This window comes from Nycticebus coucang, chromosome 9, assembly GCF_027406575.1.
Source record: "Nycticebus coucang isolate mNycCou1 chromosome 9, mNycCou1.pri, whole genome shotgun sequence".
Taxonomy (NCBI): domain Eukaryota; kingdom Metazoa; phylum Chordata; class Mammalia; order Primates; family Lorisidae; genus Nycticebus; species Nycticebus coucang.
In genome coordinates, this window is record NC_069788.1 from 72,407,114 (window position 1) to 72,421,519 (window position 14,406).

General features: G+C 49.0%; 2 protein-coding genes across 10 annotated transcripts in view; one reads left to right on the forward strand and one right to left on the reverse strand.

The window, feature by feature from the left end:
* Positions 1 to 14,406, reverse strand: part of RREB1 (ras responsive element binding protein 1) — a 213,912-nt gene that overhangs the window by 140,051 nt on the left and 59,455 nt on the right. For 3 of the 8 annotated variants that reach the window (XM_053601280.1, XM_053601273.1, XM_053601275.1), the window contains exon 1: positions 6,739 to 7,017. The exons of 2 other annotated variants lie outside the window; for them this stretch is intronic. The gene's annotated coding sequence lies outside the window, so the exon portion shown is untranslated. 3 more of the 8 variants (XM_053601274.1, XM_053601277.1, XM_053601276.1) reach the window with 3 other exon arrangements.
* Positions 6,813 to 9,452, forward strand: LOC128593346 (putative uncharacterized protein FLJ45840). 2 transcript variants are annotated; one of them, XM_053601281.1, is made up of 2 exons: positions 6,813 to 7,214; positions 7,752 to 9,452. In XM_053601281.1, exons 1-2 carry the CDS (start codon positions 6,813 to 6,815, stop codon positions 8,025 to 8,027), a joined length of 678 nt encoding a protein of 225 aa, XP_053457256.1. In that variant the 3' UTR covers positions 8,028 to 9,452. The 2 variants fall into 2 exon arrangements, with proteins under 2 accessions (XP_053457256.1, XP_053457257.1); XM_053601282.1 differs by having other exon boundaries at positions 7,851 to 9,452.

Consider the following 14,406-nt stretch of genomic DNA (forward strand, 5'->3'; position numbering starts at 1 on the left):
TGCTTTCCCCAACCCCCAATTTTTTGTGTAATCTTGAACTTGCCAACCATGGTAACGTATGGGCACAAAAGAGCTTATCTGGGTTACAGAATTTCAGATCTCCATATATATCACATGCAATATAGGGAGCATACCCATTATACTTATACATACCACACAGGCTGACAAAGGCCAAGGCTACTGCACCTCTCAGGCAGACAGCTTTCTATTTAGGCTCCACTAACTTTGGGGGCTACCCTGGGCACCGTACTATAGATATGGAACAACATCTTTGGTCTCTGCACACTAAAGACCAGTAGCACCCCTCCCCCCTTTCCTCCCACCCAGCAAAACAATCAAAAATGTCTTTAGACATTACCAAATGTCCCCTGGGGGCAAAATCCACAGACTGAGAACCACTGCTTTACAGAAAAAAATCTCTAGTCTGCCACCTGCCTTTTCCTTAAAACTCATCCCTAAATGAACCTTTTTAAGAATTCTCTAGTTGTTGGTCTTCCAGTACTCAAAGCAAAAAGAAAAGTACTTGAGTTTCCCCAATTTGAACATCTATTCCTAGGCAAATTTTGCCTAAGGTAATAGAATTGTGCAAAATTCTGGTAAGGAAAGCCAATGTGGATACCCACAAAGCTTCCTAAACTCAAAATATACCACTTTCTTCCATACATAGACTATGACATTCTGGAACATTTATTTTATCCTTACAACAATCCCATGAGGTATAAAAAGCTACTGAAAAGATGCATAGAATCACATTCATCAACAGAAATGCTACCAAAAGACTGAAGTTTCTCTTCAAATTCCCTTACACCATCAAATTCAACCACAGATTTATTCTGAAAAGGACCTGGTCTTATTTCAAAGAAAACAACACAGAGAGAAATAGGTAGTATATATTTAATGTTAAGGCCACTGAGGCCAAGCAGATTCTAAAAAGCAACTATTCTACAGAGCTAGGATAGATTTAGGAGTTCTGGGTCTGGGGCTCGATTTATTACTTGCCCCTGGATGGATCACGAAGCAGTTGTAAAATGGATCAGTATGCCCACTCAACCCTCAGTGTTGCTGTGAGCATAAACTTGTAATCTTTTACTAAAGGCCTTCACAAAAGTAGGGTGACATTAACTGAGTTGAAGAAAGTACACCCAATTAAAAAGGAAATTTTTAAAATAATTAAACAACCAGAAATATCACACATTATCTGTAACAAGCCTCCTCCCCAGTCTCTGAAAAAGGGGGAAAAGGGATGAAACACCAAGCCAGCTAGGGAAAAACAAATAGAGTATTTAAAAGCTTTATCTAATTACCCCCACTGAGACCTTTTCTCTTCAGTCTGGCGGTCTGACAAAGCCTGTGGGGGTTTTCATTCTTCTCCACCCACTGTCATGAGGTCTGCAAGCCCTCAGGTGAATCCCTGCAGGAGCAGTCAGTACCCAGGCCCGGAACTTTACAGAGGTTTTCAAATTCTCTTAGCATTACTTGCTTGAATCACACTGAACAAACAATCTCCACCCTCTCCCACTGCTTTTGTCTGAAGCACCTATTCACAGGCAGCCACCTTTACTGATGGGCAGACTAACCAACCTGTACCCTGAAGTCCCACCAAAAAGATGTACCTGTCACGCCCTGCCCCCTCCTCCCAATCAGCTTCACCCCACCCACCTCTGTCAAGGGCAGAGTATAGTCCCCAGCCACACTCCTTTTGAGGCTGCACTTTGGGCCACGCTGAACACCCAGGGAACATGACAAGAGAAACTGAGATGAGCACAGTCGATGACACTGCCAGACAGGCAGGACTAACATAAAAAGGAAAAGCTCCTCTCTACCTTCCTCATTCTTCTACCTTGGTAGTAATGAAAACAGCAGATGGTTTTCCTTTCTGTAATCTGCCTTCTGTGAGAGTGGGGGAAAATAAAAGTAAGTGATGCATTTCAGAAAGCACATCGTATGCCTCTTTCTGGGTTTCATATGGTACACCTTTTACCTTTGATATATGGGGAGCCCCACCCCCACCCCCACCCCGGCTTAGATATCACTATCTGCTTTTTGAAGAAGGCCACAGCTATTTCTGCTCAAAAGTCATTCTTCAAGTCTAAAAGGAGAAGAAAAAAAGAGAAAACTCATTCACTAATTTCTTAAGGATATTTCGATATTAAAAATGAGTCAACATTGCCTGTTCAACAAGTCAGATGTAACAAACAACCTTGACACAGGGAAATCTTTTTTTTGTTGTTCCTTTTGAGACAGAGTCTCACCATATCACCCTAGGTAGAGTGCCGTAGTGTCACAGCTCACAGCAATCTCAAACTCCTGGGCTTAAGCAATTCTCCTGCCTCAGTCTATGAAGCAGCTGGTACCACAGGCACAGGCCACAGTGCCTGGCCATTTCTTGGTTGCAGTTGTCATTGTTGCCCAGCAGGCCTGGGCTAGGCTTGAGCCTCGGGTGTATGTGGCCGGCACTCTACTCACTGAGCTACGGGCCGAGCCAAACATAGTAGGCTTGCCATTCAACCAAGAGATAATGCCAATCATGGCTTCAATTAGATTTCAACCATTTTATCTCATTAAAAAAATTTCAAGATCCTTAAACATACATTATGTAACAGAAATGTAATGTAAATCACACTTCTTTTTGTTTTCTAACATTTGGGCAGTCCTTCCAAAGATACTCTGAATCTAATACAGTTTTTTTAAAAAAAGGTACCCCTGAACAGGGCTGAATAAACTGAGCCAGGGAGGTGGAGTTGAAAGGGAGGAGCCCTATCCAGACCTAATCTAAAGGAATGGTAATCTTAGGAAAGAGGGAAAGAAGGCTATTGTCCCTTATCAAGAGAGGTAATATTGCATACTTTCTATCTTTTGAATGCAAATCTGTTTAATTAGGAGTAAAGGTAAAATATCACTTTATAGATCATGCAGAATTTCTAAAATGAACAAAAAAGTTATTAATATATGATGTTATCCTTAGGAAGTTTTAACCTGAACACATGGGCATAAATAAAAAGTCCTCCCAGACAAGCTGCCATCTGACACCACATGGCTGGAAAGAGTACGGAACTTCAATCAAAGACATTTATAAAAGTAAGAGATTATATTTAAATATAACAACAAAAACAAAACAAACTTTAGCATCTCATCTTCCCAGGTCAAAGGACATAGAGAATTCAGACATTAATTAAACCTAGTAAATAACATAAAACAGAAAAGGACTCCCTTTCAAAAATGCTTCGGTTAATTTTAGCATCCTTCTGTTTAGCTGCTTAGCAACCCTTATCCTATGACCTTCTAAGCACCACCTACTTTTCAGAAGGATAATGAATAGAAAAATCAAAAGAATTCACTTCTGACTGTTTCCAGACAGTATTTAACTAATTTTTGTAGGAGTTAAATTTATATTAAATATGCCATGCAAAACACTAAAAGTGTTTTTTTTTTTTTAATTCATCAACCAGGAAATATCCTTAACTGAAAGTGATAAATGATGTTAGCAAGTGAGCCTAAGATAGCAAGCAAGGACTTCCAAACTGACCTCAAAAGTGGACCAACACAAGCAGTTCAAAATTGGAGAAGTAAAAATGAAAGCCAGGTAAGGGCAGCCACATTCCATAGTGCCTGGCCTACTGCAGGTAACCAACAAACAACTGTTGATCAGATGGAAGAATAATAAGGTTAGGCTTATTTTCCTTTTGCAATATGCTGTATCTGTGTTGGATGCAAAAAAGACCTCAGGAGTCTGCCTGAGAAACTTTAAAATAAAAGACCCTTCAATCCAAAGGTCACCTGGATGATGTAAATAGTTAGGAATGAATGCACCACCTGTATGAGCAGAGTTAAGACTCATGTTCCCCATCACATAAAAAGTACTGGTCTGCCATTCCGTCTCAGAGTTTGAATTTCTAAAGAGAAATAAAGTGGAATGTAGAAAAACTCAGAGGATGATATTCCACATAACAGTAAGTATCAGCAGCATTTCTTAAAGTTCTAACACATCCAGCAAATCCTCTTTAAAGAGAAAACATCCTAAAATGCTACCAGTTGGCAGTACTTTTAACAACGATAAGACAGTGCAAGTTCATTAACCTAAAATGGAGCAGAAGCTAAGCAAATAATTAAATCAAAGAGTTACTCTCTCCCTTTCTTTTGTAAAAAGGGGGAGGTATTTTTTTTAACACATTTAAAACTTGATTAAAGCCATTCAAATGTTTAATTCATCAGTGTAACCAAAGCTCAAAGCACATCAAAGCAGGACCCATCAGCCGGTACCCAGAAGGCTCCCTCCAAAGGGCGGAGGTAAAAAAAAAAAAAAAAAGAACCCTTAAAATTAGTGGTCCACCTTTGTATAAATTATTTGAAGAATATTTCGAACCCATTCCTTCAAAAGTTCTATTTACTCCTAAATGCAGCACAGAACAAAATGTTTGATTTTCTTTTTCTTTTTTAAGGAGCTTGTTTAACTAAGACTTTAGCCTCTACCTCTGACTTCCGGGTTAAAATATGTCTTTAGAAACCATACCTGCCTACTTGAAAAAGCACCAAATCTAGAGGATGCTTTTCACGGGTGTGAAAAAACAAAAACACGATCATACATTCTTTTCTTTGTAGTTCTTTCTCCCACCTTCACTTTAATAAACTTATTTCAGAATAAATTCCTACACGCACAGAACACCACATACCTAAATGAAAAGATGTCGAAGACAAGAAGGATGCACCAGCGCCTCTGCCTTTGCAGAAAATCATTCAAGTCCCCTTAACACAGCAAATGCTTCACTACTTCCAGCATCCCTATCCAACAGGCAAACTTTATTTCCATTAGCTTTTAAGGGACTAAGCTTAAATCTAAACTCTAAAACAATACTCACTTCTCTACTAATGAAAACCCCCGACACATTTCTCAACACACCAAAAAGTTATTATTTTAAAATCACCCTTATCTCTCTCTCTCTATCACTAACAACAGCAGCATCCTCCTCAAAAGCAGAAGAAAACCCCTCCAAAGTGCCCCGAATGTGCGCTGCTGCTGCTGGCTCTGAAGCCGTGTAGAATTTCGTAATGGAATGTGAACTGCTCGTCCGGATCTGGGCTCACGTTCTATCTCCTAACCAGTAAGGAACGAGGGAGGGCAAATCTGCTGAGCAAGGAGAAATACTTTCCTCCTCTTTTATAACCCATCACGGATGCACTGCGGACGAGGGACGCGAGAAGCACGCGGCGCCTGTCAAGCAGCCCGCCGGCCCGGCCCGCACCCCCAGACCCCTGCCCTGTCCCGCCCGGAAAGTTAGGCGGCCCTGCCCAGAAGGGGCTCGGCCGCCTCGTCCCGCACTCACGCGCGGCCGGGGAGCGAGTCACATCCTCGACGCGCCCTCGGCCGGGTCCAGAAAACACGCCGCTTCCCAGGGAGGGGGTCGGCAACCAGAAGGACCTCCCCTGCTCCTTAGCGACCATTAAGGTCGCAGTTTCCTAAGAGACCGCGAGCAGGGAGGGGGGCGGGGGGCCGGGCCGGGCCGGGAGCTGGGGGCGGGGGGGCAGCAACCCGCCGCCTCGGCCTCGCTCTCGCCCCAGCTCTGCGGTGAGAGCCGGGATGGGAGGAGGAAGGGAAGTCCCAGAACTCGCAAAAAATTGGTCCAGCGGGCGGCGGACAAAAGTTTCCGAACGCGCTCCACAGCTGGGCGGCGGAGCGGGCCCCGGCGGCCGGCCCCGCCTCGGATGCTCCCGGCCTCCTTCCTGTGCTCGTGACGGCGCCGGGCGCCGACCGCCCCCCACCCCCCCCCGCGATGCAGGCTTGCTCCACACCGATGGCTCCCACGAAAACACGTACCCCGCCAACCGAAGGGCAAGGGAACAATACGCACCCGCACGGCCCCGGCCCCCTTCTCCCCTGGCCCCCCGAGGCGGCAGTCGGCGTGACCACTACTACCACCAACCGGGAACGGGAGAAGGCGGGGGGCTGCCCACGGCCCCCTCCCGGCAGGCGCCGTCCGCCTGGGAGGATCAAAGTCCTTAGAGCAGGGCGCGGCGGATGCTCCCACCGAGCAGCCTCGAGCGGGCACCCCCGCGCGAGCACCCCAGGCAGGCACCCCCCGAGCGGACACCCCCGGATACCTTGCGGTGGCAGCGGCGGTTGGGCAGGCGCCGTCATCTCCGCGCTTCTCGGCCCGAGAGGGACTCGAAAGTATGTAGGAGAAAAGTTTCCCCTCCCACATGGGGGGGAGGATGTCGGGGGAGAGAGGGCGGAAGATGGAGAGCAGCGCTGGGAAGATGTTTCTGGCCGGCGGTGCGCGCACCATCCGAGTCCCGGCGGTGCTGGTTAAAAATAAACTCGGCAGCGCGGGTCGGGCCGGATTCCTGCGCTCGGACGGCTAATATGGATGCGCATCAGGTCCTGCTGGCCCGGCGCTTCAGCGGCTCGCGCTGGGAGCTGGTTGGCAGAGCCGGCAGCTCGGGAAGGGGAAAGGAGCGGAGGAAGGGGAGGAGGACGAGGAGGAGGAGCGGCCCGACACAGCCCGAGGGGAGAGGGCTACCCCGCTCATCCCTGCCCGGCCCCACTGCCCTGAGCGCACGCCGCGCGGCGTGGGGCGTGCGGGTCCTGCTCTCCCGGAGACGCCGAACTTCAAAAGTACAACGCGCTCTGCAGACTTCACCCTCCCCATCCCCAAAAGTTCTTTAAAAGGTCGCTCCTGTTGTGCCCCAGACATCTCTCTGCCACCCAAGTCCCGCGGGCCGGAACCCGGGGCACATACTTACGGCCGGGCAGGGTGCTTGGCTCCCAGGCATGATGCGGTGGGGACCGGTGGGCTTAGGGGAGAGAATGAGGAGAGATGCAAACTTGTTCCGGAAAAGGAATCAAAATGGCGTTTCTGGATGTGCAAAGTTCATCAACTCCGCAGTCACTTCCCCTCCTCCTCTTCTCCCACAGGGAGGGAGGTGGGCGAGGAGCTGGCGACCCCGGCGCCCCAGCCGTCGTCCCGGCCCCCGTGTCGGCCCCCCGCCCCGCTTCCTCGCCCGCACGCTCGGAGACTCGCTCTCCCCCTCTCACCCTGATAAGTAGACACATCACGTGTTGCTCCTGCGAGTCTCCTGGGGACGTGTTACTGAGCGGCCGCCGCGGCGGCGGCGGCTTGAGCTGGGGGCGGGTGGAGAGGACCGCGGTACCCGCCTGTCCCCCCCGCCGCCCCGGCTTTACAGGGGTGACCGCAGTTGCCATCCAGGGATGGATGAAGGTGGAGTCCCCACCCCACCCCCTACCACAGCCCCAGGTTTGCCCTACGCCCTCCGGAGGCGCCCCTGGCCATGGGAGGGCTCGGCCGCCCGAGGGGAAGGGTCCAGGAGGCCGCAGCTGGGCGCGATCCCAATCAGCCCAACGCTCGCTGGCCGGCCGCCTTCTCCGGCCACCGCGCCCCCTCCCCTCCAACCCCTCGCTGCGAGCCACTCCCCACCCCCGGCTGTCCATCACCTCACTCCTCGGTTTGTTTCACTATTTTAACAGAGGAAGGGGAGAGACGGCGATGCCTGGAAGGTGCGAGAGGGGCGCCTCGGAGGCCCGGGGGCGGGAGTGGGGAGCATGGTGCTCGGGGTCCCCAGACCGGCGCCGCCCCTTTCGTTCTCGAAGGCAGCTGGACAGGGGGAGCCCCACCCGCACCGTTTCCTTTCCACGCGGTCCTCGCGCTACATCCAGGTGGGGCGAGTAGATGATGGGGCATGAGATTAGGAAGCAGGCGCTTCACCCCGCCCCCAACTTCAAACTGTTTCTTTCCCAGGGCTATCCTTCTCATTCTAGGGCTGCTGCCCTGAGCGAGCTCTGCAACAAATTCAACTCTGATTCGACTTTTGTCACCTTCCCTACCTACACCCCCCAGATGATGCTTCAGCGGAGCACAGCCTGCCCGCGATGGGCCCAGGACGCTCCTATCGTCGCTGTGCCCCCACCCAGAGACCAAACGGCTGATGCTGTGTCATCCACGTCGTCCTCCAAGGCATCAGGGAAGCCACAGGCAATATCTCTTTCTCTCAGAGGGCATCTGTTTCAACTCTGAAAAGCAAGGACACTCCTCTGAGCGCTCTCCATCTTTCTGGCTCCTGCCACCACTCAGCCCTGGCTACCTTACCCCGAGTTATCACGTAGCCCAGAGAAACCAGGCCTAGGCTGTGCTTCCTCCATAAAGCAGCTGACATGTTTCCAACTGTTAATACTTTAGCTACTGAAGTTCTGAAAGGGGCCTGTTTTCAGCCTTTGGAAACATCTTCAGAAAGATAAGGATGATTGTAGTTGTTGAAAATAAACACCACCAGCTATCCCTCCCCACCCCCCAATCTAAAGATGAATGTGCAGAGAATACTACTGTAGAATTCTGCATTTGAGACTGGTGAGGCAAGATGATGTTATGCAGACAGAAAGTTGGCTACTTTCTATTTACTACGACCTTTGACCCTGGCCCCACCACATCAGCTCCTCTGAGGAGGCTCCAGCACCATAGAAAGTTGTAAACCCAATTGTGGGCCTTTAGTTTGAGGCCTTCCACTGAATTCTAGTTTTCAGGGCTGCAGACAGAAGGGTCTGTCTCAGATGGGCCCTGGCCAGCAGAGAACTCTCTAGAACCAAGGAAAAGCAGTTGAACTATTAGATCTGAATTGAGGTAAGTAGGCTAAACCACTGCCTGAGAGGGAACCAATTCAGCTGGCTGTTTCCTTGACTTCCAGTCATCAAAACTAAGTTTTCAGAAGCTGTTATATTTCCCAGGGTCTACTGTTTACTGAGGAAAACTCTATCCAGAGAAATTTTAGCAGTGGCATTTTTCTGAGCCTCCCCTCCTCCCCTACCACTGTCCCCAAGTGTATCATCAAATGCTTTTTTTTTGAAAACAAGCCTATCAAGGAGGGAATGGGCAGGATTTTAAACAAGTAATAGTTCAGTCATGATAGAATTGGTGTCTTGTGCTTCCGAGCTGTAACAGGTTCCGATGAGAGGGCAAGGGAAGGGCCCTGTGGGGATTGCTACTTGATTTGTTCACCCTGCCTCTGAATAAAGAATTGGCCTTTCCTGGTCTCCCCATTCAGGGTAAAGTTTTGATTAGGGAAAATATCGAAATTGGGATTTTACTTGTAATTTAGAATAGTCAAAACATCTAAACCTCCAACGCTACATGAATTTTCATGACAAATCACCACCTTTATATTGTCATCTAGAAAATACTGGCATCCGGGTATGGTGGCTCCTGACTGTAATCACAGCATTTTGGAAGGCCAAAGTGGGAGGATCACTTTAGGTCAGGAGTTCAAGACCAGCTTGGACATAGAGAGACCCTATCTCTACAAAAAAAAAATAGCTGGGTATGGTGACACATGTCTGTAGTTCCAGCTACTCAGGAAGTGGAGGCAACAGGATCATTGAGCCCAGAAGTTCAAGGCTGGAATGAGCTATGACAGCACCACTGCACTCCACTCTGGGTGACAGTACAACACTCCATCTCAAAAAAAGAAAAGAAGGCTCAGCGCCTGTGGCTCAAGTGGCTAAGGCACCAGCCACGTACACCTGAGCTGGTGGATTGGAATCCAGCCCATCAAACAACAATGACGGCTGTAACCAAAAAATAGCCGGCCGTTACGGCAGGCACCTGTATTCCCAGCTATTTGTGAGGCAGGGGCAGGAGACTCACTTGAGCCCAGGAGTTGGAGGTTGCTATGAGCTGTGATGCCACAGCACTCTACCCAGGGCCTGTAGTTCAGTGGGTAGGGTGCCAGCCCCATATACCGAAGGTGTCGGGTTCAAACCCGGCCCCAGACAAACTGCAACAAAAAAATAGTCGGGTGTTGTGGCAGGCGCCCATAGTCCCAGCTACTTGGAAGGCTAAGGTAAGAGAATCGCCTAAACCCAGGTGGTGGAGGTTGCTGTGAGCTGTGTGACATGCGATAGAGTGAGACTCTGTCTCTACAAAAAAAAAGAAGAAGAAGAAAATACTAACAATGAAAAGAGGTGATTAAACAGTTTTACTACAAGTCTTTTTTTTTTTTTTTTTTTTTGAGACAGGGTCTTAACTCTGTTGCCCTGGGTTGAGTGCTGTGGTATCATAGCTCACAGTAATCTCAAACTCTTGGGCTCAAGCAGTCCTCTTTACCTTGCCCTCCCGAGTATCTAGGTCTATAGGCGCCTACCACAACACTCTGCTAATTTTTCTATTTTTAGTAGAGATGGCGTCTCGCTTTTGCTCAGACTGGTCTCCAACTCCTGAGTTCAAGCAACTCCTGAGCACTTGCTCAGCCTCCTAGAGTGCTAGGATTACAGGGGTGAGCCACTATGCCTAGCCAACTATAAGTCATTTCTTTAAAAATTGGATTCTAGGGGCAGTGCCTGTGGCTCAGTGGGTAGAGTGCTGGCCCCATACTCCAAGGGTGGCAGGTTTGAACCCGGCCTCAGCCAGCTAAAACAGCAGTGGCAACAGCAACAAAAAAATAGCTGGGCCTTGTGGAAGGTGCCTGTAGTCCCAGCTACTTGGGAGGCTGAGGCAAGAGGATGGCTTGAGCCCAAGAGTTTGAGGTTGCTGTGAACTTTGATGAGGCCATGACACTCTACCCAAGGTGACAGTGTGAGACTATGTCTCAAAAAAAAAAAAAAAAAAAAAGGGTGGCGCCTGTGGCTCAAGGAGTAGGGCACCAGTACCATATGCTGGAGGTGGCGGGTTCAAACCTAGCCCCGGCCAAAAACCATAAAAAAAAAAAAAAAAAGCATTAAATAGGTACAAAATCTAAGAGTTCAGAGCAAAGAGATAATTTCTTTCTTTCTTTTCTGTGAGACCTAATCTCACCCTGTCACCCTGGGTAGAGGGCCATGGCCTCATCAAAGTTCACAGCAACCTCAAACTCTTGGGCTCAAACCATCCTTTTGCCTCAGCCTTCCCAGTAACTGAGACTAAAGGCGCCCACCACAAGAACTAGCTAATTTTTCTACTTTTAGTAAAGACAGGGATCTCATTCTTGCTCAGGCTGGTCTGAACTCCCAAGCTCAAGGGATCACCTGCTTCAGCCTCCCAGAGTGCTAGGAGATCATTCTGATAAGAATGATTAGGGCGAGCCAGGCATGGTGGCTCACATCTATGATTCTAACACTTGGGAGGCTGAGGCAGGAGGACTGCTTCAGGCCAGGAGTTTAAGACCAGTCCGAGTAAGAATGAGGCCCCATCCCTACAAAAATAAAAATATTAGGTGGGCATAGTGATGTGTCCCTATAGTCCCAGCTACTCGGGAGGATGGGCAGAAGTATTATTTTTTTCTTTTTCTTTCTTTTTTTGAGACAGAGCCTCAAGCTGTTGCCCTGGGTAGAGTGCCGTGGCATCACAGTTCACAGCAACCTTCAACTCCTGGGCTCAAGAGATTCTCCTGCCTCTGCCTTCCAAGTAGCTGGGACTACAGGTGCCCGTCATAACACCCAGCTATTTTTTTGGTTGCAGTCGTCCTCGTTGTTTGGCAGGCCCAGGCTGGATTTGAACCCACCAGCTCAGGTGTATGTGACTGGCACCTTAGCTGCTTGAGCCACAAGTGCAGAGCCAGAAGTATTTTTTTTGTTTGTTTCAGAGATAGTCTCACTCTATTCCCCCAGGCTAGAGTGCCTAGGTGGCAGCCTACTTCACAGCAACCTCAAACTTTTAGGCTTAAGCAATCCTCCTACCTCAGCCTCCCATGTAGCTAGGACTACAGGCATAGGCCACAATACCCAGCTAATTTTTTCTATTTTTAGTAGAGATGGGGGTCTCATTCTTACTCAGGCTGGTCTAGAACTCCTGAATCAAGCAGTCCTCCCACCTCTGCCTTCTAACAGTGCTAGAATAACAGACATGAGCCATCTCGCCCAGCCTACAAGGATGGCTTAAGCCAAAGTTTGAGGTTGCAGTAAGTTATGAAGACACCACTGCACTCTAGCCAGGGTGACAGAGCAAGACTCTGTCTAAAAAGAAAAAAAAAAAAAAACAGTGATCAAGGAAAGTTTCATGACAGAGAAACTAAAGGATTTGGGCCATGGAAAGTGACCTAGGCATTTAGTAGACGGAGACTGGAATTAAAGGCAGCAGATGCAAGGGTTTGATAGTAGCAAATTATGGATCCTACTCTAAGATCTGTAAGGATTCTAGCATGGCTGGATTATAACATACCCAGGAATAAGTGGGTTATGAGACTAAAAGGTCAATAAACTGAGGCTGTCCCACAGAAAGGTCTGAATGTCAGCTTTCAGCCATGGAAAAGCTCAGGTACTGATAACCTAAACTAAGGCAGGGGTAGAGAAGAGAAGATCAGGAAGCACTTCAGAGGAAGAATGAACAGCAAAGCACCTGTTGGACCAAGAAGGAGGGCAGTGAAGAAGTCAGGGCCAAGATGATGCCTGAGTCTTAGCCAAGTGACTGAGAGAATGACAAAAATGAGAATCAGAGGTGACTACCCCTTGGAGGTGGAAGGCAATAGAATAGGCGATGTTGAGCCTTGAGGCAGAAATAAATGGAAAACAGAGGTAGCCCATGGAAGAGGATCCAGAAGAAAACATCTGTGGATGTAGGAGAAGGCCACTTGGATGAGGGGACACAGTCTGCAGTCTCCCAACATGGGTAGGTGTCTCCCAGGCTCGGAGGAGAAGCAAGGCACTGCAGACAGCAGGGGAGCTGGAAGCCAAAAGCCCAAGGGCACAGAGGCATAAAACAAGGTCAGTTTCCTGGGCTGCAAATACCTCACTATGGCTGAGGCAGCAGAGGGAGGAGGGGAGGCAGCTGGAGATGGGGCTGCAAAAGTACCCGGGCGGCCAGATCACAGAGTGCTGTGCACCTCGAGGCTGACTTTTCCAACAGGGAGGCTGGGAAAGGGCCTACAGAGGAGGCTACATGGGGCCTCCCTCCTGGTACTGTGGCAGAGGGTCTAGAGGATAGCAAGATGAGAAAGGGATGAGAGTTAGCAATTAAGAGAAGGGTTCAGCTAGGGAAGAATAAGGACCTAGTAAGGCGCTGGCTGCAAGGGTGGTGAGGAATGAATTGTTGTGAGACATAATTATGTCATAGAATCAATAGAACTTGATCAATTGAATATTGGGAGAAAGAAAAACAATCCCTCTGGAGGACTGACCAAAGGGTATTGCAACAGAAGTGGAACTGCCGCACTAGTGTCAGCATTGATGGCAGTGCAGGAAGGATGGGAGGCAGGAGATGTTGAAGGGATGCAGTCCACGGTGCTTGGGCCCCATTGGTTATGGAGTGAGAAGGTAGGGGCTTAGGCAGGCTGATTCTCTGGATGTGGGTTCAGGCAGCTGGGTGGAGGGTGGGTCAACACACTAGTGGCATGCATCATGGGTGGGGTAAGGGGACATGATGTGTGGAAGAGAACTTGAGGTAGCCTTAGGAAGGAGGCCTGGAGAGGTATCTAGGGACAACACAAGGGACAAAGGCAAGCAAGGTGAATGCAGGGGAAGGCCTGCAACTGGGTGGGAAAAAAGGGAAAAGAATGAATGCTGTTCATTCTTCCTCTGAAGTCTTCCTGATCTTCTCTTTTCTACCCCTGTCTTAGTTTAGGTCATCAGTATCTTCAAAGGAGTGTTGAGCGCATCCTTTCCTTTTTCTCCAAAGAAGCAGAACAGCTAAGGAAGTGGAAGATTCCAAGGGAAAATGTGGTCTACAGCAGCGGTCCCACCCTTTTTGGCAGAAGGGACTGGTATCATGGAAGATAATTCTTCCATGGATGGGGGTGGAGGGAGATGGTTTTAGGGTGATTTGAGTGCATTACATTTATCATGCACTTTGTTTCTATTAGTACATAGTAATGTATAATGGAATTAACTATATAACTCACCAAAATGCAGAATCAGTGGGACCCCATCTCAGCTCTACCCCAGATCACGAGGCATTAGATTCTTATAAGGAGCATGCAACCTAGATCCTCACATGCACAGTTTACAGCAGGGTTTGCGATGCTATGAGATTCTAACTCTGCTGCTGATCTGACAGAAAGTGGAGCTCAGGCAGCGAAGCAAGGGATAGGGAGCAGCTTAAATACAGGTGAAGCTTCCCTGCTCACCTCCTGCTGTGCAGCCACTCACCTCCTGCCTGGACCAGTACTGGTTGGCAGCCTAGGGGATTGGGGACCTCAGGTCTGCAGGGTTAAGATGTAGAGAGACCAAGGCAAGTAGAGCAGAAATCAAGATGAGAGCTGAGAAAATGAGTTGATGTGAGTGGGGAAGACAGAGGCCAGAAAGCAAGGGGTTAAAGAGTAAGTAGAAGGGGCGGCGCCTGTGGCTCAGTCAGTAGGGCGCCGGCCCCATATACCGAGGGTCGCGGGTTCAAGCCCGGCCCCGGCCAAACTGCAACCAAAAAATAGCTGGGCGTTGTGGCGGGCGCCTGTAGTCCCAGCTACTCAGGAGGCTGAGGCAAGAGAATCGCTTGAGCCCAG